Consider the following 25109-nt stretch of genomic DNA (forward strand, 5'->3'; position numbering starts at 1 on the left):
TACAGGGAGGAATTAATTGAGCACGACGTGCGGGCGGGCGAAATACGCCAGGCATTATAAGAAATGCGGGGGAAGTGGCACTGCGCTGATAACCAGCAGATATCGGGTCGAACTGCCGAATTGGGAAGATAAGCACGTAAAGTTAAAATATACTCAAAATATAGTCAACCATATATCCTCCACGCATGGACATGCCCCGCCAGCGACAATTTCAAATCCTTGTAAATGACAGTCTTGTGGTAGGCTTGTTGTTCTGTGATCTTATCTCTCAATGTCTTTCCAAACCCCTATCTCCAAATGCAAAACTACCATTCCAGGGTTGGGGACACTGGATGGTTTGGAGTACGCAAATGGCGTACAACAATTCTGCGGTATTCCTTATGCGAGTTTACCAAAGCGCTGGACACGATCAACGTTGAAAACGTTTTGGAACAATAGCCATCACGATGGAACAAAGTTAGGGTACTGTACTCTCCTGTGTCAATTGAACAAGGAAGCCCTCTGACATTTACCAGCAACGACTGCCCAATGCCAGGTTTGATCGACGGCGACAACTCTAATGAACTTGTTCCCGTCCCTCCTGCTTCTCATCTGCCCTGGCCTCCCGCTGTAGACGAGCTTTCCGGGTTGGTCATGAATATCGTTATCCCGCGAGCCTTCGACACAACTAGCAAGCTTCTCCCTGTCTTCGTCTATGTACATGGTGGCTCTCTGCTGTACGGCGGTGCAAATCTTCCAATATTCGATGCCGTCAACCTAGTGTCACGAAGTATCGAGATCGGGCTTCCCATTATATGCGTCAACTTCAACTATCGAATCGGTATCGGCGGATTCCTAGCCGGCGAAGCTGTTGCGCGTGAACTGAAACAGGATGGCTATGCAGGTAGTGGCAACTTTGGCTTCACAGATCAAAAGGTCGCTTTTGACTGGGTCCAAAAGTATATTGGGTATCTTGGCGGTGATGCTGAAAAGGTGACTGCAGTGGGCGAGTCCGCTGGAGGCATTTCTATCAGTAATCATCTCCAAGCAGCGGACCCTGCCGTCTTTCACCGCGCTGTGTGCATGTCTGGATTATCTGCTGCTATACCACCATGGACCATGCAGCAGCATAATATCTTCTTTGCCGCTGTATGTCGTCATTTCAAGATCGACCCAGAAACTTCCGATGTACTGGATCAATTACGTACTATACCTCAGCAGGATCTTGCGGACGCAACTCCCGAGATTCAGGGTGTCCCCGCGGGAACTGGAAATCCGTGTCTTGATGGCTGGTTTTATCTTCCTGGTGCGGGACCCCGGGGTATCACTGCGCCTCCCTCGTGGCTGAAAGAATATATGTTTGGTGATGTCTACCACGAGGGCATCATTTTCCATGTGAACCTGCTAGAGGATGATTATCACTCAATTCGGCGTGTCCTCAATGCTCATATCGAGGATGGGTCCTGGACTGATCAGATCCTGGACGCCTATGAAATCACTGCCGACCTTCCACACCCAGAACTTCTCGACAGAGTCGAACACATGTGTGGTGACTTCATCTTCAAGATTCCCAATTATGTCTTGGCAAAGGAGTGCGCCAAACAGGCAGCGCCAGCTGGAAGTGCCCCTTTCTTGTATCATTTCGACCAACGGTCTCGCCTTCCCAACACTCTGGAGGGGACAGCATATCATGCATATGAGTTGTTGTACCTGTTTGGGAACCTGGAAAGAGAGATGAATGACGATGAAAAGCAGATGGCACGGGAATTTTCCACGGCTTGGATTAAGTTTGCGAACGGATTCGAGCCTTGGAGGGCAGACGATTCATCATCTTGGATGGTCTGGGGACAGAATAGCAAGGCCGAGTTGAAGACTGAGAGCGAAGATCAAGACGTTCGGAACTATACTCGGATGAACATGATACTTCAACTGGATGATGGCAAGGCTTGGCGAAGGGGACTGGCTGGGATCGACTCGCTAGTCAATAGACGGTGGAAGTTGTGGTAGAAAAGCAGTTTATAGCCAATCATATATTAATTCTATACTTTATTGCGTATTTGTAGCATTCAAAGAAAAGTGCGTAGCATTATCTATTAATTACATTCATGCAGTCATCTTTCACTCGAGAACTAATCAGCCTGGCCAAGAGCCTGGCATAGAACACGTAACCAACTTATTCCCCTCACGCTTGCGCCTCTTGGCAATCCGTTTGGCCTGTTTCCTCTCAAATCTCGCATGGTTGAATCTGCATTTGTGCACCTCACACCACCACGGGTCTATAGATCCAAGACAAGGCTCGTCCAGTTTGTTTCCAGTCCGACAAAGGGTATGTGTGCTGCCATGAAAGGGCCAGAGATCCAGGTATTTGTCGAAAATATCGCAGTGACAGAAACTAACTTCCCGACAGAAGGTTCCATAAGAAATTTTGAAGGCTCTTCTCAACTCGGTGTCTTTTGCGACACTCGTTCCAATAAAGATCTCGGTGGGGTCAATGCTTTCCGATAACCGGCCGAGTCCGCGTTGAACCTGTTTCGGATCAGTCGAGACTCTTATCTCAGGCATTGTGTTCAGCCTTTGCAAGAATTCTTCCGGGAACCCATCAGAGTCTTCATCGATAAGCCAGATAGCGTCTTGATCAGCAGGCAAGATTGATATCCCCGCCCAATGTTTCTGAAAGTCCCACCCCATTTCGGCCAACATATATAATGCAGCAATCGGTATGTCTCTCAGGTCCTGAGGACTTCTTTCCCAAAGAGGGGCCCACTGCCTGAAATCTTCGCAGTTATGACCGCAGATGGATATCAAATCTTGACAAAAGTCGAATTCCTCTAGAACCAAAGCTGCGGGACTTTCAGGGTCCACCCACCGCAAGATTTTTGGGTTCAGATAGCCTGTATCGTCGAATGTAAATTTAAGGGCACGTATTCTAATGCAAGTGTAAGGACTCGCTGGAAGGAATATCTTGCGATTTGTAAGAGTAATAGTACTCCAGGTTTCGAGTTCGAACGGCTCTCCGTCAGAGAAGTGGATTTCTTGCAAAGCATAATTTTCCACATCAATGCCACAGCCCGCAAGCAACTGCAGCCACTCGGGAATCAGATCATCATGCATCTGTAGCGGGGAGGATGACAAAAGATGCTGAAGCAATGTGTCTCCGTACTGATTCCTATAGTGCAGGTCGGCACCAGCTGTAACAAGCTTTCTGGCAAGCTCACGGTGGGTTTTCAACCGCTCGATGCCCAGTGGCCTAGCCCACAACTTGAACATGAATGACAGTGCTGAACCCAGATAAAATTCAGATGGCAGGGTCGTAATTTGTGCCCCAGTGAAAGCTAGCCAATCAAGAATTTCAAGGCTTTCAAGGACCACGTCTGCGTCTCCAGAGAGCTGTTGAAGCGCTTTACATAGTTCGTCCACGGGCTCTTCTGCATATTCGACTTTGGAGCAGACCAGCTTGAAAATTTGAAATAAGCCATCAGTTTGATTCATTCGCGGGTAAAGATAAAAGAGTGCCAAGCTGTGAGACGGATTACTTTGTATCGGTGGAGTGATCATTCAAAGCTAGAAGGGCTCAAGAAACTTACATCATTTGTGGGGCTGATATATTTAATTGACATCCCTGATGTATGAGGAACAGGAGAATATCCGTTGCATCGCTTGAAGATTTGTAGACATTGAAAGCCGCCTGCTATAAATCGGTAAGCAGAGTGTAGCTACACATAGCTCTTTGACTTACAGCAAATAGATCTTCAGTGTATATTGAGATCTTACCGGCAGTGAGGAGAGATTGAATTCCCGTTATATCGCCTTTCGAAATGTATTCCTCTATTTTTGTTTCCATTTCCCACGACATCCTTGGCATGGTTTTGAGGCTGATGTTTGAAATCGACGGTCCAGACCCAAAAACCATGGCTTCCACCGCTCACGACAAGAACGATGTAGAGATGCGATAGCTCGTCTTTGTTGTTGTTGATTGATATTGAGAGCCCCGATAGTGTCTGCTGTCTATATTTTTAGACTTCACAATTCCAAGGCGGAGAATGCCAAAGTTGTGTCTAGACACATGATATTCATGCGTGCGTGTGAACGCGTTCCGAGACGACTTTGACATGGTTTGGTCGTAACGCTGTGGAGCATATATATTGTCCTTGGTAAATGCCAAAGATGACTCGAGATGAGCCACTTCAGACTGATTATCTGTGGATGGCAGCGAGTCCAGCTTCTGAACCAAAAGGAGCGTATTTCGACTTTGCGATGCTCTGGCATTATATTAGTATCATACTCAACACCTCAAAATCCAGCCCCTACTCACAGAGAATGCGTCGTAATCGCAATATCCAGTATCTGAATAGCCTGACCAAGCTGCCTCTCAAGTTCAAGCACATCCTCCTTCTTCAGCGCTAACTTGAAAGAAGCCCATCTCCGACTAACCACACTCCTCCCATTCTCAGTCTCTTTGAAGCGATCCACGATCCGTTCAATCCTCTGAACTTTCTTTTGACAATTGAGCAGAGATGTGTGGATATCATCTGCTAGGATATGTTTGTCGCCGTGGAGTTTGCGCTGGTGTTCGAGGGCGTTCCGGACACATGATGCGATCGCGTAGATCTGGTCGAGGAGGCTTTCGAGGCGTTGGATCTCGGTTGGTGCGTCTGAGACGGTTTGGAGGAATTTGATTAGAGTGTGGGCGCCTGCGCCTACTTGGGCGGCTAGTGAGATCACTGCTAGCACGCTCGCACCGGCACTTAGCCCTTCCATGGTGTTATTCTGTTAGACAGTCGGAGGTGGGGTGGTACAATTGTAGATAGTTGGTAGTAATCAATGTCGGCGGTGCGATCATAGAAGAGGAAATGAACCTGGTCAGGGAGCAGGAGCGCCCGGGCGTTTGCCTCATCATGGCTGTGTTGGCACTCCAAACCTCGCTCAGAACGAAGCGCAGCTGCATGAGCAGGCGATTAACATGCAGCCACGATTGGCAGTCTACGACAGGGGTGAGTGCGGCTGAGCATCAGTAGTCCACCGCTCGTTCGATCTAAGCCTTGACGAAGTGGGGGATTGTACAGCCCAGACCCCAGATGAGAGAGCCCTATCCAACTGAAACTCATGGAATATTTTGAAGCTGAGAAGAATCTTTTCGATTGAATTATTAGACAAACCCATATCTCATCAACAAGTAGTCCGCCCAATATGTGATTTATGTACAAGAGGGCCTGATCAACCAATTATGATTCAGGCTCCCCACAAAGAATCCGCAAAAGCGGCAGAGGCGTATAGTACAGCCCAAGAAAACCAGATATCCAAATGTCCGGTAAGCAGGAAAAGAACAAGGAAAATATGCGGCCCAGATATGGGAACAATGCGAGCCCGTAACACCATCGCAGGGTAAGTTTTCGGAAGATGGAATCGTGACAATAGACAGTGAAAGGTATGAGGGAAATGACGGTGGTGATGGCCAAAAGGATCATAGGTAAAACAAAAAGGAGAACATATAGACTTCAAGATCGTGCAAAAATGTCAAAGGCGATTGGTAGAACACCTGAAAGGACTATGCCTCACGGTATCCCCAAATACGCCTTTGCTCGTTCACCCACCACTTACCAACCTGCTCTGCATCTTCGAGCCACTCGGCAGCTGACTGGCCATGCTTGGACAAAACATCATCAACGAGATCAGCCATTGTCCAAGACTTGACAAGGTGCAGCTCGCCAGGGTCTTTGTTCAAGTCGCTGAAGGCATACTCAAAGCCCTCCTTGAGAGGCAGAACAAGTCGGTAGGGTAGCCCAGCGGCCGTGATTGAGACCATGGAGCCGCCGGCGTTCACGATACCGAAATTCCAATTGTATCGGGTGTGGTGGTGGCCCCCCTTGTGGTGAGACTTCTTGCGTGGAGAGCGAGCTTCGACATCGCTGTCATTTTCGGTCGGGGTGTCATGGCCATCTTTGATGTAAGGGATGAAAGGACGGATGAGTGATTGGCCCTGGTAGTCAGGGAGCAAGGATGAGGCCATCTCAGAGTCGCGAGCGTCCAAGGAGTGTGATTGAACGAGGAGGTCGAGGATAGTTGTGATGATGGAGATAGATGTGGCGTTAGCGTCGATGTTGATACGGGGCATGTGCGGGTGTCGGAAGACGATTGGGACGCGGTAGTTGCTGATATGTCCGTTCTCATAGGTACCGGTCATATCCTTATTATCTTCACCGAAAGCCTGGCCGTGGTCGCCAACGATGACAACCAGGGTCGAGTTGGCGATACCGGTTTCATCGAGCATGGTCATGATATCGCCGAGCCAGTTGTCCACGAAGCGGGCCGAGTTGAGGTAGTTGTTCATTAGGTTGTGGTTGATGCTGCCTTGGCTGCCCATGTAGTGCTCGATCGCGAAGTCGTCGGGGGTGTTCCATGGGTGGTGAGTTGTGCTGGTAACGTGAGAGAGGAACATGCGGGTCTTGTTATTGGCAGCTTCTTCGAATAGATCACGAACGTAGGGCTTCAGTTCGGTCTCGGCAAATCCGAAATAGTTGATTTCCTGTCCCTTAGCCCGGTATTTTGATTTTCGCGACGTCAGGGTGCTCTTAACAACCTTGTGCTTAAATCCCATGTTCTCGTTCAGGACATCTTGGCGATCGTAGTCGTCGGTAATTGACTGCATGAAGACAGACTTCCAGGGGTTCTTCAGAGCCTCCGAGGCCGAATCATCACGCTCTAGGATCTCTGGAGTCGGGTTCGGGTTCTTGACCGTGTTGAAGAGTTCGAAGAGCTGAGGTAGACATGGCTGATAGATTTCGAGGCCGGTCTCCTCTAAAAGATCTACGGGGAGTGGATGTACGCCACAGTGACTTCCCAGAATACTCTTAAAGGTTAAAGAGCTGCCAGTAAGTGCACCACGAACGTTCAGTCCACCCATTCCCTCCTCCGCTGGGTCCTGCCAGTTCGCACTAGTCAAATTGACCTTCTCGCCCTTGCTATCGGTGGCATATTCGCCTGTCAGCATCTGCGACACAGGAGTCATCGTGACAAGACGGTCGATCGCCTCCTCACGATCCTCCTTGGCGTGCGACTCGAGCAAAGCATCGAACATTGGAGTCCCTTGCTGCATGGGGAAGAGCTCCTTGCGCCCACTTTCGAGGGTCAGCAGGATAACATGGTCAATTTCCACAGAGTGTGCATCGAAAGCAGCCTTCAAAGGGCCGTAAATGTCGCCGCCAAGATTGGAAATCTTGAGCGGGTCCGTCTTGGGGTTGTAGAAGCCGGGTTCGTTGTCGTTGCACAAGTACCACGAAGGGTTATCCTTCTCAGCGCGCTCATCGGGGCTATGTTCGTAACGACTAAATCCGGGAGGCGGGTTCTGCGGAAGCCAGGAAGGGCGCGACCAGCTATTGGCCATAAATCCAGTCTTCACGTCCGTCCAGAGAGGGAATTTCATCGGAGATTGGCGACACCCTTCGGTGGTACTCGATTTTTTCGTGAACGCATCCAACAATGTCAACGGCAACGCGCCCGAGAGGTGATCATATGGGACCGATGGTCGGGTAAGTTCCAGGAATAATAAAGACGAACAGATGGAGACGGTAATAGCGATACGGCGCACGGTTCGAAGATCCATTGTCGTCATCCATGACTTGCTGGGGACTCCGAGTAACGTATATCTGGCTCTGTAGCTGCCGCTTAACAGATCTCGGATCGCCTGCAACCCGAGACCGGTCCAGTGGTAAATTTTCGCATGAACTAGCCAGGCGATCAGGCCAAGAACTGTCGCGGCGGCGGAAACAGTCGAGATGCCGCTCAATAAGATCTTCATGGCGGCGGGATCGCTGAGGAAACTATTGCTGGCGGCCCAGGCGACCTCGGCGCCAGTCTGCATGAAGAAGCCGAATTGAATGGATGATGCGCCCCATACGATCAGGCTAAATTTCAATTAGTTCTCTGTGCGCATATTCTCCAATTACGCCAATCCCGATCATCTTAATCTCTTCCAAGGATGGGGAACATACGAGAGCAATCCCCCCAAGGCTGTCGTAACCCATTGCAACTTCGTTTCCGGGGAGGGCGTATGCAATAAAACTCGTACAAATGCAATAACGAGTAGGTCTGGTATTATAAGAGTGGGCGAGTAGAGGACGAAATAGAGGAACGGAAGCGAGTGGATATGTAGAGCGATGTGCAAGGCCTTGGAGGCGAGACCACCGACGACCAAGGCCGCGAACAAGAAGGGCGGCAGCGGGGGGAGATAGGCGAAGAGCTTCATGGTGAGATCATAGCATGGTTTGTCGTTACAAGAGGTGAGTTAAGAAAAAAAGTCAAGATGGAGGTGGGAGAGGGATGTCGTGGAATGGCTGGCCGTGAAGGACTGGAATGGGGACAAAGCACCCCGGAATGTTTCGAGTATGTGCAGAGAAAAAGAGAGCGAGAGAAAGAAGAACGGTAGATGGAATAAAGCGCACAGGTTTAGAGTAAGCGAATAAGCAAAAGCAGTTGAAAAAAACGAAGGGTCCTCAAGAGAGAAGAGAAATAGAAAAGGAAGGGATATTCTTGGATGCACGACTGTAGGGTCAAGTATTCTTTTCAGTACAGTAAGACTGAGCCTAGACAAGACAAGAGAATACAATACAAAAAGAAATCGAATAATTCTAATGCGATAATTATAAGCAAATGAAAATCTAACAAATCACATCGCCCCGTATAAGTCCATAATGTAACTAAATAAAAAAAGACCCCAAGATGTGGGCTCCAATGGGGACTCGAGGCACGCGACAAAAGCTTGGGATCGACTGACACCAGGACCCTCTTTCGCTCCTCCTGAACCACTCTGAGCCCAACTCCAAAACCCACAATTTCGACCCTTTTCAAGGTCCAAGACATTCGAACCTCCTCTTGATCGGTTTGCTCCGGGCATCCGTGCTACCCAAGTGGATCCCCAGATGTGTTCCTCGTTCTGCTCGGATACTACAGAATCTCCCTCCCGTCGGATATACTTTTATCGCTGTACTATGCACTAACAATGCAGTAGCGATGTATCCTTTCAGATACCTTCTCGGGTCGGGGCCTATGCACACAACCTCTGAGAGTTGGGCTCTGCGTTACACAGAATAATACGCAGAATCATACGCAGATCCGGACCTGAGGCGTTCACCACCGGGTGGACCCTGCAGCGCGCGCCTTCGATGGTTGCCTGAGTTTAGCGCGTCTGATTCGTCGGGCTGAGACATCATTCTCTTCATCACCTCATCGGTGGAACACTCCCTGCCGCCTGGCTCCAATAGTCCACCGCCCCAATCACGATTCTCTTGTTTTCCAATCTTACAGCCCCTTTTGACCTGATCCTCCGGAGCCGCGACGGGCCACTGGCAAAGGATGATGAATGTCCAGGCGGTACTCCAACGGTCGGAGACGCATCAGACAAGCTTCAGCTCTGGTACTTAAAAGGCCTGAAAGGGGCTATGATGCACGCGACAAGTGCCCCGTTTTCGCCCATCCTCGTGTTATTATTGATCCTCCAAGGCTCAAAGCTGCAGCAACCCCCAAACTCGGAGACTCTGGGGAATCAGAATCCTGGCGACCCGAAGCCGTGTACATCCAATCTCACAGGCCGATGTGACTCTGTGTTGTCGTCGGAGTCCATTTTGCTACCGAGATGCCGTTCCTAACCCCACGAACTTGGCACTGAGCGTCCGACGTTGTACTACTCGTCTTGATACCCTGTCCAGCCGCATCCTGATACCTCACAGGGGCTATTTATCACTTTCATGCTTTGAGGCCGCCAAATTACCCCTGCTTTTTGGCATATGAAATGGTTAGGGGGCTGGCCTCCATCACAGATCGTCATCTATTTGACGTGATCTGCCTCGGGACAAACACCATCTGATCAGCCTTGTGGACCTTCGACGATCCTGTCCGAACGGCGAAGAGATGTGTAGACTCGATGTCCCGTATACAGTATTTGCATACTCGACGTACAGTACTCCGTATTATCCATTACGAACACGAACTCCTCCGCTCTTATAAAGTATCAACAATGGAAAGCGCACGACCAAAGTCTGATGCGAGACCCTGATTCAAACAAGTTAAATTTAGTGGCTCTCAGGCCAACCTCATGGGGCACCCAGAAGCCCGATTCGCCAGGACCGACTCCATACGTCAGATCTTGTGGCGATGGGCTGACCTTGAAATGGCCAAGTCAGAAGGGGGTCCAAGTTTTCCGAGCTGACTTCCGAGGCTTCTGGTGAGAAGCTAGCGTGCTCAATTTCCCAAAGTAGGTTAGCCTCGAACTTTCTTTGAGCCCGAGCTGGACCCTTTCTTTTTGCGCCTCATTTTGGTCATGGGTGCGCTAAGGTGAGACCTTTGTAGAGCTAAGCTGTGCCAAGGATAATACGGTACCTATTTCATGTACTGTGCTCCATCGTCCATACGGTAACAATAATTTCCCAATTGCTTCTTTCAAGAGTCAAGTGGCTTGGCACTATTAGCTCGGTTAAGGTTCGCTTTTCCAGGGTTCCCCGCGTCAATTTTAAGTTGTATAACAGTCAAATGCCCTGAACTCGATAAACTATCGTATACCTCACAGGTCCTTTTTGAAGAAGTTGTCAATTTGTCATATTTTGGTGATGTCAATTCTAGAATTTTCCCCTTGAATGCTAGAACCCATCTCCTCGCCCCCATTCTCACACTCAGCCCTAGCCCCCAAACATTCCTTGTCAGCTTCATCGTCAGCTCTAATCGAGAAACTGGTCGTGTGCATTACTGTTTATGAACTACATGGCAGTGAGGATGATTGATATGCCCTATTATCTCGTTTCTTCTTACCAACATTATACAACGTATACCGTTATATCTGACAGGACCCCAATCCCCCACGACGGATCCTTCGGCCATGTCGAGTCACCTCGACGGTTCATTGGCCGTGACACAGCCCAAAATCTATAACTAGGACTTCGCTGGATCAACAATCTAATCTAATCACTTTAATTCCGCAAATCATTGAAGAACTCTCCCTCTAGCACTGCCCTCGCCACTGGACCCCACCCCCAATGTCATTGGAGCGTGAGACATCGAGGATAGGATGTGGCTAAGTTGAATAATTGCCCGTGCGGTATATTCTATGGCCCTCCTTAAGATGCCCAGAGGCTTGTCATGCATGCATTATTGCCGTGCAGAGATCTGACCTTCGGCATGGGCTTTAAAGACGTATACTGTGGGCTAATTAAAGCTCGCTGAGGCTAAAATGCTAACTTGAAGCTCCAAATAGATACACGAGATGGAGATACACCTAGATAGATCAACTGAATGTACAACATAGTCAAGATAAGTATTGACTGCGACTCCAATTATTTTATCCTTGTGAAGTACTGGACTGGATGTATATTGGAGCATTTTTCTAACAGTGTATCTACTTATCTGATCAGACTATCACCTACCTGTCTTTATACAAAGACGAGCAGTCATTAACCCACCTCGAACTATTGAATCAAGACAGAGTCAAGCTCTCTGGGCTGATAGGGCGAGTCAATCCAGATAGACATATATAACATTCCAGGAAGTTTTCTAGAAGTCGTGCCTATCAAGACTGTAAATGATAAAGAGTCCGGGAGTACCAGCGCCAATTCAAAAGGTGAAGCTTGTATTCATGTGTGCAGGAACTTCCTCAAACAAAGCAAATAAATTGCGAGTTGTTAGAACTCGCCAGCCCTTCCAAGATCAACCCGACATCTCCGACGTGAACCATTCGCTATCTGCCTGCGTGACACAACGAAAGCCGGTTGTACAGGTGCTACCAGGCACTCCCGAGACCTTACAATAGGCTCATTGCCCAGACCAAAGCCTCATCATGAGAAGGGATGATATTGTAGTGGCTACATGATAACCACCAAGTAGAATATTGTACAGAAAATATACACACGAAGGATGAGCCTATCAACTCCAATCTCCAAAAAGCCAACGACACCAAAACACCTTCAGATGAACGAGATCCAGACCTCAGTATCAAGCTTGGACAGAAACCCTCGAAACAACCCCATCCTTCCCTAACCGATCCATAACACCTTCCTTCATCCTCAACAACCTCTCAATCTCCCGCTTCGGCATCTTCTGTTGGTCCCGCATAGTAAGCGCCTGCGAGATAGTGAACGCGTCAAGGAATTGTCTTCCGACAAAGTCCCCACGTCCAAGGGCTTCGAGCTCTTCTTGTGCAGCCTTTCCAATTCTCGTGCGGGCCGTTACGGCGAGTAAGGCTGGGTTTGAGGCTGTTGGGAAGACAGTCTGCATGTAGCCGTGGTTGACGGTGCTGGAGTTGGAGAGGGTTGGGAAGGGGTTTACGGGGCCGATGTGGCGGAGGGAGGCTGCGAAGTCGGGGTCGCGGCCGTCGAGGTCAATTGCTAGATAGACAGAATGTTAGCGCGAGGGAAACGTGGAGGCTCAAAGGATTTGATATGAGGTTTCTGTTTGTTCTTGGGCGCAAAGCGATGGGCGCGTACCATTTGACCTGGTGCCAGAAGGTTGCTCCTTGGAGTGATATTTCGGTCCCTGCGAGACAGGACCTGGGGCCTGACTCGGCGCTGGTGTAGGCGTAGGAGGAGCAGGTTGCTGCGTTTGTGATGGCTTGGGACCACTCGGTGGTACCCTCGGCGGGACAGCGGCTTGTTTTGGGTACTGGCGGCGCGCAGCTGCGCCAGCGGCAGACTTTACTGGCTTAGATGCAGCAGAGCCCATTGTGCTCTGTGTGGGGTTGTCGAGGGTTAAGGTCGGGAGGGGTGAGGTGCTGAAGCTTTGGTGATTTTGCAGCGGAGATCGGGGAGAAACGCGGAGGTCCGCCTTGGCGTTCGCTATTGTAGTGTAGCCACTCAAGTGACGTCAAAATATAATCAATGAAAAGCGCATTATCTGGAAGTTCTGCATCTAGATTCCTTCATAATCTGGTTGATGAATAGTCTATTTCGCAGTTGAAGCATAGTAGAGAATAGGACAGTTATTGTCCAATTGGTACGTTCACTGTATAAATGCATCGTTGTACCAGAGTGGGTACCTCTCAAGTACTAGAAGAACGTCGAGCTCTGTAACAACACGCAGTCAAGATTTATTTACATACTTCCAAAAACTCATTGAAAAAAGAGATATACATGCGCAGCAGCAAGTTTCATTCGCATAGGCTGGTTCAATTGAAACAGAAAGGATATCATCACAGCTAAGACACAGCTCCCGTAGAGCTCAAGTGGCCACCTTTTCAAAAGATATAGAGCTAGGTCTAGAGGGCAAGCTTATCGCAATCCAGCATCACTCAAGACGCTTACCGGAGGCCAGCCAGGCGACGACCCTGCACCTCACCCAAGGCGCGGCTACCGCTCACGAATGCGACCGCACCAACAACACCCGCAGCCGGCAGGAGCTGGAACAAGTTCCAAGAAGTGTAGTAGAGGAAGAAGAGGCCCTCGAATGCGATCAAGGATCCAACAAAAATGGCGTGGGGCAGAGGAGCGGACTTGAACGCAGCGGGGAGGTGGCTGAGGTTGGCGCCGAGGAAGAGCCACTAGCAGAAGAAGAGCTGTGGTTAGCTAGGTAGATGCCAATGCGGGCAACGATCAACTTACCAGGCCAGCAAGAACCGGAAGAGTAGCACCAACGGCGGCCACGAAAGCGAGGGTGATGATGATAGGTGGGTTGGAGGGGGAGTCCTTGAAGATGTGGTGGATCTCAGGCAGCTTGCCGTAACGCGCGGTCTCTACAGTAGGGACGGGCACGTTGGGGTCGCGCTCGATAGCCAGCTTGAAGACGGAGCTATCGTAGGCCTCAGAGCTACCAAAAGATCCAATGACAACACGGGCATCGATGGGTTCAGTGAGGGAGAGGAATTGGACTGGCAGCTCCTTCTGGGTCTAGATGGAACTGGTGTTAGCTTGATGTCGATTCCAGAGCTTGATTGTCTTGTCGCATACCAATTCAACTCGAGATTTTCCATTCTCCTTGACACTGAATGGATAGGAGACGTCCAGACCACTCTGGGTATCCTTCAGCAGGAGGAATGCCTGGTGTGGTCTCTTTGCGGAGCTGCCTTCCTGAGCAGTCAAGATGACGCGCAATGTGTCGGCACCGGCGAAAACAACGGGTTTGGACAATGGCTTGGAGGAAGTGAACCTAATTGCAATTGTGTATTAGCTCCAGTTCCCATTCCAGTATTATTTGGACAATTCCAATGGATTCTTACTGTTCCTTGAATCCGCCATTGATCCCAGCGCCCTTAGGTTGAACTGCCACGGTGGCATCAGCAAAGCCCCAAGCTGATGCAGCCGCCGCGGGCAGGGCAGCTGAAGCCAGCAGACAGAATGGAAGAGTGGCCTGCCACAGATGCATTGTGAAATAAACGGAGAAAAACAAATCAAGAGTGTTAAGACAAGAAGGGAGTGGATAGGTGGTTTGTAGAAGTAGCAGAATAAGGCGGAAAGGATGATTGAGGCCGATAAGCGCCGATCAACCTTAGCCCTAATTTCTTTTCTGCCCCGACTTCACGTCCCCTCAAGTCTGCGTCGCCCTGTCGGCCTGATCTTCATGGGAAGAACGGCTCCAGTCTAATCAAAATACATCTTGTACTCCTGGGATCAATATCTGCTGGATGAGTGAACCCTAACTAGTGAGTCTTTGCTGCCTTTTGGCCTAAAACTAGGCCCTAAACCCCAACTCCGCGGTTTCTGCCCTTCCCCGACATTTGAAGATCTTCTGACGTCGACTGCCCACCATCGTTGCCTCTACCTGTATTGGATAGCTTATTTGCCTCGAGCGCAAATGAGCTCTGACTGTATCCCTTTTGCTGCCTATACTCATATCGTTTACTCTTACTGCCTGATCACTTTCGTTGCCTTCCCATTGTCTTCATTCACAGATCGACTGACACCCGAATTGGGGGTTCGACTCATCAGGTAACCACCCACGATGCCACCCAAAAAGGGATCTCGCAAGTCGATGCCTGCACGAGTCAACAATGAGGCTTCTCTCCTGGTGCCTTCCCGGCGTTCTCCACGAGTGCCTGCCCCGGAGAAACGCTTAAATACATCTCCTCAGTCCTCCAAGACTCTCCCTCTGCCCTCCTCCACCACTCCCGACAACTCTTTCAACATCCGTTTCTACACTCCAAAGACACCTTCCAACAACTCTCCATCAAGAAACGCCTCTCCCGACGTGCCCTTGACACGTCGAAGCACCTTCCAAGCTCGCCCCTCTCGCCTCTCCTCTGTTTACACCCCGGCAGTGGAGAGTCCCACTTCTGCTCACAGCAGCCGCCGCACTCGTCGCACGGCTGCTCTCGAAACTCCTCAAACCTCTTTCTCAGACCACGACATGTCTGACGCCCTGGGCTCGACCGGCTGGACCTACGGCCAATACAGTGGCCTCGGCATGGACGGAACGATGGATTCCCGTCCCTCCCCCAGCGTCTCTTCTATGGGGACTCGGGCTTCGACCCGCCTTCGCAAGCCAACCGCCAAGGCGCTCGAGGTAATGCAGTCTCAGAAGAAGCCTCGCCGTCTGCAGAAAGACGCCCCCACCGTCCCTGATTCCTCTGTCGGCGCCTCCACCTCCGGCCCCGACCCCGCTCCCACTACTTCCCCTGCCTCTCCTTCTGCCCCTGCCCCTACCACTGCACCCAAACGCTTCCCCAAAATCACCTTCAAGAACGTTTTCAAGCCTACCTCCGAGCCTGCGAGTGCGTCAAGCTCCACTCCCGAGTCCCGGCCAAAGACCGGTCCCAAGCTGATTTTCAAGTCAGCCGCCAAGCCATCTCCTCGGGCCAACACTCGCAAAGGCAGGAAAGGCAAAAACGCCTTGAAGTCCTCTCTCCACCGCATTCAACTCACCGTTGGTCGCGCTGGCCAAAAGCTCTACGAGCTGGCCACCATGGCCCTGGGCACCGACTTCCTCGCTCCGTCCGATCCCGAACAGTTCATTCAGGATCTGCGAGCCGCCCAGTCGGCGGTTGACGTGGAAGAGGATGCTGCTGACAGCGACGCGCATCACGACGACGACGATGCCGATGTCCCTGCAGTGGCAGATGATGCCGAGAGCATCCCCCCGGACAACCCTGAGCGCAAAATCATGCTCACCTTCAAGTTCTCCGCCGTGCCCCACGTGGACCAGGATAATTGGACTCACACGGGCCGTGTCAACAGTCACGGCGAAGAGGTGATGCTGACGCCTCCGGGTTACAGCCTCGATCGAGCCCCTCATAACTATGGGGACGAGGCTTTGCCCTATCCTCCCGTCCGAACTCGACCGGACGATCAGGCGATGGCCAACGATGGCCTCGGCTTCCCGCCTCTCCTCGGTGACAGAAACGTCCCGTTCGGTGAACAGTCCGACTTCCAAGCTGAGGACGTCACCGAGGAGCAGGCCCAGGTACAGGCACGCAAGAAAAAGGCTGCCGCACCCGCTGAGCCATCTCAGAAGGGTGGCAGAAAGCGTCGCCTGCCTGGAGCCGAAATCGCCGAGATTTCTGCATCTTCGTCTGCTCCCTCCACTCCTGAAAAGGGTGCACGGGCACAGAAGCGACGTCGCGGGGAGACGGTCTCCCAGCCTGCATCGTCTAAGCAGGCCCCGCGCAAGACGCTCGCTCCGCGGTCGGCAAAGGCTGAGCCTAAGACGAAGGCGCCGTCTCCTTCTCCCGTGGAGGAGGAAGCACCATCACAGACGGTGCAGCGCCTTCGGATTACGGTGAAGCCTCCCACCGCGGCGGAGATGCAGGAGGAGGATAGTGCGTCCGGGGAGGAGGAGGACTCCACCCTAGCTCGACCTGCGGCAGGCCACAGCCGCCAGCAAGCAGCCGACCTCGCCACTGAGGTCGAGACGACCCAGAGGCCCGCCATCTCCAAGGGCAAGAAGAGAGCAGCAGCCCTCATCTCTAATGATGAGGTGGCCGAAAGGTCAACGTCGCCTGCCAAGCGGGCACGGGCTGCTGACTCTCAGGTCGGTACTGCCGATGCTGCCGCCCCGCGGGGCCGTGGCCACGCTGTAAAGCGTGGTCGTGGTTCCGGTCGGGGTGGAGGTCGAGGCCGGGGTGCCTCCAGCTCTCGGGGGAAGCCCCCAACTCGGGGAGGAAAGCGTGGTAGAGGACGAGGGTAAGTAGGAAGAGCCCTTCCCGCTCCGTTCTCTTCTGGCCGTTTCGTTTCCCTCGGCTCCTGTTTTGCTTTTCTTTTTCTCTTTGTTCATGTCTGTGTCAGTTTTTTGTCTATGGTGATTTCGTTCTGAGCTGTTTTCATTCGAGAGATGAATTCAATTTGATGTGATTATGACGGCGTTTTGGGTGGATGGTGATAGGAATCTGGGATTGATTTTTTGTTTTTATTGCGACCAACAAAAATCGGCATGGGATCATAGCGCGGTGTTTGATCATTTCTTATCGTTTTTCATGACATGTATTCTTTTCGTTTGCCCGAGTCTCTTTCTTCCAGCGTTTCTGCATAAGTGGGCATGGCACCTTGTATGATTCCATATCTGATTCTCCAGCATAAATTGCTTGATCTGGGAGATACGCACATACACAGCACATATTGTTAATACAAAATTGTTCATCTTCATAACGAATAAGCTACGCTGGCAATCATAGAATACCCCCATTGCCAAACCTAGAGAAACCAGACAGACTCCAAAGTCCAATATCAGACCCCATACATAATTTCGGCCTCAGGCACCAAATCCCACTCCACTCCACTCCCCCTTCCAATCGACAGTCTTTTCCTCGACATACCAAAAACCCACCCTCCTCCACCACATCAAATACATCAACCCTCCATTAAACATGCCTCCAAAAGCCCCCTCAAATCTACGGCCCGTGCAGAAACCAGGTGTCCATGCTGTCAGGCCATCACCACTACCCAAGCCAGCGCCCCGGCCAGTGAATCCGGCGGATATCCGGAAGACCAAGGAGTATAAGGTTGCTGCGCGACGGTGAGTATTTCAATTGATTTTCTTTTTGTTTTGATGGTTTATGGACTTGTTTTGGTATAAGATTGTGCTTCGTGCCTTGCTTTGCTTGTATAGGGTTGAGTTCTTAGGGATCAAAAGGTTGCTGATGTGTGTTTGATTAGATGGTTGTCCACTATCGTGGCGTTGCCGATTGTGATGTACACTTCTTGGATTCTCTATGAGCGTAGTAAGTTTCCTCACTAGTACTCCGATTCCTTGGAAGGGCCCTGCAAGTTGCTTGTGTGTCTATTTCCTCGCTCTTTGCTGACAATTTGCGCTTCTAGTTTACGGGAATAAGAGCCCAAGGAGGTTGACGCCACAGCAGCCGCCACAGGAGTCGTCTCCGTCTGCTTCTTCCTCATCTCCTTCTTCATAGAGAGTCATTTTCCTCTCCTGTGATTGAGGGATATCCATATTATGTACATACTGTAATACAATCAAACTGTCATCTCAAGCCGCATCATGGGCACATTGGAACCAGACGCTTTCTCCCAAAGCTAGCTCAATATATTCAAGACTGTTCCATTTACCCATCCCATCCAACCTACCCCGAAAACCTAGTACGTAAAGTAAAGAATACTACCGAAAAGCAGGCGATGAATCGAAATCCAAAATCCTTGAAAAAGTCAATCCCATTTTTACCACTCCTCCCTTACGGTATTCGCGGAGTAAATAATCAAATATGAAACGAGTCCCCACCTCGCCAGCCTGCGGGGGTGGAAGCATGAAAAAAGAAATATACATGGACCAGATATTCATATCCAAAGAGAACCTCCAAAGGTCTCGAGATCATGCCAAGAAAATATCAACGTAGGGGTAAGACAGATCCATCACAATATGAAAATCCTAGGGCCAACTCGCATTATCCATCAGCACAATCAAATGGAATTAGATACGCCTTCAACCAGCTACCCCCTGCATGGGCAGATGGTGATCTGACCCCGCGGACGGAGGCACGGATGTCGAACCACTGCTAATGCTGGGCGGTTTCGCGCTACGCTCACGCATCCTCCGCCCCTCCATCAGACCGCGCAAGCCACGCTTCTGCAAACCGATAACGCTGCTCAAATCGCCGGTCCAAATCTCGCGCTGTGGACGGAGCTCCGCATCCGTGTCGCGGCGGTGGTGTGCGCGGGACGCTGATCGGCTCTCGCTGTCACTGACGAACTCCGAGTCGGATTGGCTGAAGCTAGCGCTGGACGCGGACGTTGCCGTGCTAGGGTTGCTGATCGAATCTTCGCGATCGCGGTGGCCACGCTGGCGGTTGCGTGGCTGCGACAGGTTTGTGTCGATGCGCAGTGCTGGCAGCCCGCGAGAGGGATTTGTCAGGTCGTTGGCGCTGCTGGAAGCTGATGGGGCGGTGATACCACCGTGCTCTGTATCAGAGGAATCGGAGGCTAGGAGCACGCTCTGTTGGGAGTTTGTGCCGCCCTCTGACATCCCGGGGATAGTGCCGTTGCGGGTGCTGTGAGCTCCGTTCAGGGCTTCCAGCGTGCCACCTAGACCGCCGGTGAAGCCAGTGCCACGACCTCCGCCTGCGGCCATGGCGGCAGCGTTGAAGACAGCTGCGGCATTGCGTCCGTCAAGGACTTGGTGCAGACGTTCCACAGTCGCTTCCAGTAGACCGTCTATCTGGTATGGGCGAGCGAGTTGGAGGAGGGAGCAGAGAATTTGGGGAGTGCATAGGGAGGAGCCCGGGGGAGGGAGGGCTGAGGTATAGAGGTACTGGACTAGCACTTGGAGGGTAAGGATAGTGTGGGGAAGGTAGAGCACACGCGGCCGCGAGGTTGGCGCGAGGCTATGGGCAGAGGGAGCCTCCAAGTTCTCGAGAAGTGCTTTGGAGGGGACAGTAGGGTTGACTAATGTCGTCGCATTGGAGTAGGTGCTGTTGTGTCCAACTGAAGGGGTAATGGTGATGCTTGAGTTTCGACTAGGATGCATTAGAGCCGGACGAAGGGTGGCGGCCTCTGCAACACCGCCATCAGAAGACTCGCGAAGGAGTTGGATAAAGTATGGACCCCAACGGCGAGCCAGGACACGGGAGTTCACGGGAATACGTTCTCCGCCCACGGCCTGTAGCTCCATATCTGACATTTCATGTAATGAAAGTGCCAGCTTGCCTAATTCATCCGACGTTGCGGACAGAGGCCGGCCACTAGTCGTCAATTGGGATAGCTTCTGTTGTAAAGATGCAGGAACTGAGGGGGAACTATAAGATTTATATCCTGACGTAGACGCAGTCCGTGAGGGATTGTTATACAGCCCAAAGGCCTCGAGTTCAACCAAGCAAATGTGCGAGAAGTTGATTCGCCGGTGATTATAGTCATCGACGAGGCTTCGCTTCCGATGTCCGAGAATGACAAAGGCGCTGCGGCGTGGCCAGAGAATACCGCGATTCCAGCTACCATGGCCAAAGACTGATCCACCGGCATCGATACGTCCCCAGGTCAAGGTCTTGAGGTCCAGAGCCCAGAGTGCGTATTCCTGCTTCGAGGATGTCAGGTAGGTTCCGCTAACAACAAAGTGGCCGTTAATAATGCCACCGTTGGGGAAGCGCAGCCCGGGGGAGAAGCCTGGCTCTGCATCGGTCGCTCGACAAGGCGCCCGTCCGGCAGGCGCACCTGCAGCTCCAATTTGACATCAAGGAAGTTGTAGTTGGAGTAGATCAGCATAGGACAGCCAGGTGACTCGGTTACCTCGATCGGCTCGTGAGTCTCACGGTCAGGCGCAGCTGAGCCTACCTCCGAGACGTCCATGCCAACTAGGGGTGCAACCACGCTACGATATGCGCCACAGCTGCGTCCCAGTGGACTAGTGTTGGTCCACTTGAGACTGCGAAGATTGAACACACTAATCTGTTCAATATAATGGTTGGAACTGTCTTGGCCACCGACAACGACCATCTCCGCTCCACCGAACCCATCAATATCGACTCCAATGCTGCCTTGGTGCGGCGTAGTAGACTCTGGGTTGTGGTGGATAGCTGACAACGGCGCACTAGCCGAAGTAAACGAGGCCGTAGATGGTAGGATCGTAGCGCAGTGTGCATATCGTCCTTGCGGCGACTCGTGAGCCGCGACCCGAGTCCATGTCCGCGAAGGGACGTCGAAGATATGAATATCTGACATAACCACCACTTCGGACTGGGATTCCGACCCAGAAGCGCCAGGATTGGATGGATCCTTGGGCGTACTCGGCGCAGGCGACATGCCTCCATAGCAGACCAGCTTATTATCACCCAGCGCACATACACTATGGAAATACCGTGCTGGAGGGACATCACCGGTCGGCTCGATCTTAGTCCAGTGTCGTCGAATCAAGTCCAGTTCGTACAGATCGGATGTGAGTTGTGGGCGACTGCGAGAGAGAATCCGGCCTCCAAAAACGTATAATTTGTCGCCCAAGATAGTTGTGGTCGCGCCCACCAGGGGGTGAGGCTCCTTGCCGGTTGTTCGGCGCACATTACACACCAGACCAGACAGGTTGATCGGGCCTGAGGAGGATTGCTGCTGGAAAGACGGGGAGATGCCTTGCGCCGAGGGATCCTGGGCAGCATCCAAGTATCCCAGACTCGACTGGCTTCTGGACATCATCGTGTGGTGAATTGGGTGTGGTTCCCCACTGAGGAATGCGATTACAGGCGGGTAGTTTCTCGCTCTGTCAACCCCCCTTTTTTTTTCTCGGTCAGTCCGCCCGGTTGTATATATATATGGTCGTCAGACAGCACGCATATAACGAGTGACACCCCTTTGTCGGTGGGCCTCGAGAGTGTGTAACGATCGGACAGTCACGCTGACAGGATCCGGAGCGGGCTTGAAGTGTGGCTCTGTGGGGTTGGAAAGGGAGGACGTGTGGGTGGAATTTCCCCGCCGCTTCGAAGCCCGCCGTTTCGAGGGCGTAGAGGGAAGCCGAGAGTCTGTCAGCAAAAACAGAGCGACGCAAGGAGGCGAGACTTCAAAGTGGAGAGGAAAAGTGTCATCCCGTCGAACGTTGGATCGGCATTAAAAAAAAGGCGGTCTCAACCCTTTTTTCCCAGACGGGCTTGGGGGGAAGCGGATACGACCGCGCCCGCTCTTATACACGTTGGGCAACAACCCCGAAGAAAATAGATTGAATTGACAGTTCTCGGTAGTTTGGCTGATACGATTGGATGGAATAGTACGGGGGAGATTTAGTAGATTATGTTGGTTTAAATTGTGATCATGTTCTTTGATTGTTCTAGAAAATGCACAAGTATCGAATCCTTGTTCAGGAGAGCCAATGGAGTTGTCCAGGAGAGCCAATGGAGTTGTCCAGATGGCTGGAGGTGACGGGCCTCGTATCCGCGCGGGTCCACCAGCCTGTCTCGAGCCATTTACACTGCATCCTAGTAAGACGTGCGAGGGGTAATAATGATGTAGTCTGCATGTCAATCTGATAGAATATTTGCAGCAATTCATATTCCCAGTCAAACCATCGTTTAGCGTCAAGACCATAAAACAAAACTCGCTCAAACTCCCAAAGGAAACAAACACAGTTACAACTAACAGACATAAAACAAAAATGGCGGAGAAGTCATTTCATATTTGGTATCAAGTCGGCTATTCCGGCCAATTAAAGAAGCTAGCATTCAGAAAGCATTTTCAGAAGAAATCATCTTGCTCATTTCATATATCGTAGTCAGGGAGAGACGTGGAGAGAACCCATTTAGGCGTTGGGGTCCTTGGTGAAGCGGAGGTAGGGCTTGACCTCACGGATCTCACCGAACTTGGCCTTGGCATCGGCGGTAGAGACGGGGGGAGGGATGACAACGTCATCACCGGGGAGCCAGTTGATGGGGGTGGTGACGCCGTGCTTCTCGGTGGTCAAGAGAGCATCGATGACACGGAGGACCTCGGCGGTGTTACGGCCAGTGGAGGCGGGGTAGGTGAGGGAGAGGCGGATCTTCTTGGAGGGGTCGATGATGAAGACGGAGCGGATGGTCAGAGCCATACCCTTGGAGTCGACGTTGGTGGTGTCCTGGTAGTCGACCATGTCGTACAGGTAGGCAACCTTGCGCTCGGGGTCGGAGATGATGGGGAACTTCAGCTGGGAGCCGGAGACCTCATCGATATCCTTGATCCAGCGGTGGTGAGACTCAACGTTGTTGGCGCTCAGACCGATGAGCTGGACACCACGAGCAGTGAACTCGGGCTCGAGCTTGGCGAAGGCACCGAGCTCGGTGGTGCAGATGGGGGTGAAGTCATCGGGGTGGGAGAAGAGGATGGTCCACTTGTCACCAATGAAGTTGTGGAAGTTGATGGGACCGTTGGAGGTCTCGGCATCGAAGTTAGGGGCAGTGGAGCCCAGACGGAGACTGTAATGGGAGCATTGGTCAGCTTTCTGGAAGATGAAAGAGGGGGGAAGTGTTTGTATAGATGGAGGGGTACATACGGAGGAGAACGCTCAGCAGCCATTGTGAGTGATGTGGGAGGAGATGGTGGTGATGGGTAAATAGGAAAGAGGGAGTTTTGATAATCAGAAAGAAAGAGGAAGGAAGCAGGGAGAGATGGCGGTTCAAATAGTTGTCACCCCGCCTGCTTGCGATGGGAATACACCTCCCTCATCGGTGATCGACTTACCTCATCCGGCGGTTGTCTATCACGCAATTATTCACCGCCCACAGGCAGAACCACATTGATTGGTCATCGGAAGAAGTGGGCTGTTTAGTGTTCCTGGTCCCATTTGGCCAGGTTCAGCTCGTTCAGCTGCTTTGAATGGTTGATTCGGCCCAACCGGATTTGTATTGCAGGGGAAGAAGGAGGGGCAGAATCCGGTAGACAACAATAGTGGTCGGAGGAACCATTCCAGGGAGCGTGCTTAGCGCGGGATGTTGTGCTTTGGCCTGACCCCTCCATCACGGTTTCCTCCCCAACTTTACTGACCCCAGTCTATCCATTTATTGTACACAATCATGCATCTGCTCCTATGCCAGTTCTAATACTCCGTTAATCTTTGTCGGGACAGATCTCTATTACTACCGTACTCATATTACCAGCTAGCCAGCTTCATTCTTGAAGTTATCGGCCGAGCGGTACTTGTCCAGGTTTGAGTCGGCAAGCTATTCCCCCACCTGGGGCCAATGGAGAGTCAGCTCGATGGCGCAATTGTATACACCATCATGGTCTAGCATTAATCATCTCTCAAGAACATGTCGATCCTTGGTGGGATGTAGATAATACGTCCTATTGAGCAGACCCAATGGCAATTCCCATGCTCCAGGTGCAGTGTTCAACTTTTCCGTCCATCTCTGTAAGCTGGTTTATTAGATGCTCGATGATGCTGGGGACCAGCTGCCGGGGACCCACCGAGTGGGGCAGGTTTCGATGGTCTTCTTCGGTGCTTCGACGGGAGCCTTGTATAACCTTATAACCCCTGCGGAACACTATTCCGGAGATTATTTGCTCGAAGCAGTTGTCACTCAAGATCTGTGATGTGTTGGCCTCTATTTTTATACACGTACAGGACAACGTCACGCCTACTTAGATACGTAGAGTCCAGTCAGCAACTGGATTCGCAATGTCTTAACATAGATGGTCAAAGCTTGATGATCACGCTAGATATTAGATACGAGCGTTGTTGAGTACGGACGTAAATATAGACTGTATGCCAGCTTGTATTTCCTACAAGATAATCTTGCCCGTAGACTCACCAGAGGAGAATAACTCGGAGATTTTGGCTAAATTGGATGGCCTGATGGCCAAGGCTACAAGCGGCTACTACGAGAGCTGTTTGATCTCACTAGTTTAATATTTCCAAGCTATTTATTTCTTCGATTGCCGCCAGCAATACAAGAAAGATCGAGTGAAGACTGCAAGGCCATTTGAATCTGTAGGGTTCCACAATTCTGATTCCGTAGTTATGATTCCTGAGTTCTAGGATGATCTATTTGATAACAAAGTCCTGCTCTAAAGGGTTTGGGTAGATTGGAGACACTATTTATTGATAGTCTGAAAATAGATCCTTTTGACTGAAGGTCTACCACATGCTATAGCTAGTCTCATCGTGACTGCTTGGGGATAACTTCTTTTTCGGGTCCTGATGGTACAATAGACTTTAACTTGGGGTCATGTGCTAGAGAGAAAATGATGTTGATGGCTTGAATCAAAACATACCTTATCCGGATGCAAACCTATCCTCGTGTCTATATGAAATTAATCATACTCATTAGGTGAAAA

General features: G+C 51.2%; 9 protein-coding genes across 9 annotated transcripts; 3 read left to right on the forward strand and 6 right to left on the reverse strand.

Annotated features, from left to right (window-relative positions):
• Positions 1-528: 528 nt before the first annotated feature.
• Positions 529-1986, forward strand: N7496_000699 (uncharacterized protein; the record flags this gene model as incomplete). Its single annotated transcript, XM_056693630.1, has 1 exon — positions 529-1986. The coding sequence occupies one exon, from the start codon at positions 529-531 to the stop codon at positions 1984-1986; it is 1458 nt and encodes a 485-aa protein (XP_056560359.1).
• A 2301-nt stretch (positions 1987-4287) lies between these two features.
• Positions 4288-4737, reverse strand: N7496_000700 (uncharacterized protein; the record flags this gene model as incomplete). Its single annotated transcript, XM_056693631.1, has 1 exon — positions 4288-4737. One exon carries the CDS (start codon positions 4735-4737, stop codon positions 4288-4290), a length of 450 nt encoding a protein of 149 aa, XP_056560360.1.
• Positions 4738-5524: 787 nt separating this feature from the next.
• Positions 5525-8221, reverse strand: N7496_000701 (uncharacterized protein; the record flags this gene model as incomplete). Its single annotated transcript, XM_056693632.1, has 2 exons — positions 5525-7880; positions 7968-8221. 2 exons carry the CDS (start codon positions 8219-8221, stop codon positions 5525-5527), a joined length of 2610 nt encoding a protein of 869 aa, XP_056560361.1.
• A 3731-nt stretch (positions 8222-11952) lies between these two features.
• N7496_000702 (uncharacterized protein) lies at positions 11953-12678 on the reverse strand (the record flags this gene model as incomplete). The annotated part of the gene is made up of 2 exons (XM_056693633.1): positions 11953-12344; positions 12444-12678. 2 exons carry the CDS (start codon positions 12676-12678, stop codon positions 11953-11955), a joined length of 627 nt encoding a protein of 208 aa, XP_056560362.1.
• A 574-nt stretch (positions 12679-13252) lies between these two features.
• Positions 13253-14313, reverse strand: N7496_000703 (putative oligosaccharyltransferase subunit ribophorin II; the record flags this gene model as incomplete). Its single annotated transcript, XM_056693634.1, has 4 exons — positions 13253-13492; positions 13554-13838; positions 13899-14097; positions 14168-14313. 4 exons carry the CDS (start codon positions 14311-14313, stop codon positions 13253-13255), a joined length of 870 nt encoding a protein of 289 aa, XP_056560363.1.
• Positions 14314-14889: 576 nt separating this feature from the next.
• On the forward strand, positions 14890-17070 carry N7496_000704 (putative GPI-anchored cell surface glycoprotein; the record flags this gene model as incomplete). Its single annotated transcript, XM_056693635.1, has 1 exon — positions 14890-17070. The coding sequence occupies one exon, from the start codon at positions 14890-14892 to the stop codon at positions 17068-17070; it is 2181 nt and encodes a 726-aa protein (XP_056560364.1).
• Positions 17071-17746: 676 nt separating this feature from the next.
• Positions 17747-18289, forward strand: N7496_000705 (uncharacterized protein; the record flags this gene model as incomplete). The annotated part of the gene is made up of 3 exons (XM_056693636.1): positions 17747-17895; positions 18036-18100; positions 18198-18289. The coding sequence occupies 3 exons, from the start codon at positions 17747-17749 to the stop codon at positions 18287-18289; spliced, it is 306 nt and encodes a 101-aa protein (XP_056560365.1).
• Positions 18290-18813: 524 nt separating this feature from the next.
• Positions 18814-21506, reverse strand: N7496_000706 (putative regulatory protein Ral2; the record flags this gene model as incomplete). The annotated part of the gene is made up of 2 exons (XM_056693637.1): positions 18814-20400; positions 20457-21506. 2 exons carry the CDS (start codon positions 21504-21506, stop codon positions 18814-18816), a joined length of 2637 nt encoding a protein of 878 aa, XP_056560366.1.
• Positions 21507-22599: 1093 nt separating this feature from the next.
• On the reverse strand, positions 22600-23348 carry N7496_000707 (peroxiredoxin; the record flags this gene model as incomplete). Its single annotated transcript, XM_056693638.1, has 2 exons — positions 22600-23248; positions 23326-23348. The coding sequence occupies 2 exons, from the start codon at positions 23346-23348 to the stop codon at positions 22600-22602; spliced, it is 672 nt and encodes a 223-aa protein (XP_056560367.1).
• Between the last annotated feature and the right edge of the window lie 1761 nt (positions 23349-25109).

Source organism: Penicillium cataractarum (assembly GCF_028827025.1).
Source record: "Penicillium cataractarum strain IBT 29864 chromosome Unknown utg000001l, whole genome shotgun sequence".
Classification (NCBI taxonomy): domain Eukaryota; kingdom Fungi; phylum Ascomycota; class Eurotiomycetes; order Eurotiales; family Aspergillaceae; genus Penicillium; species Penicillium cataractarum.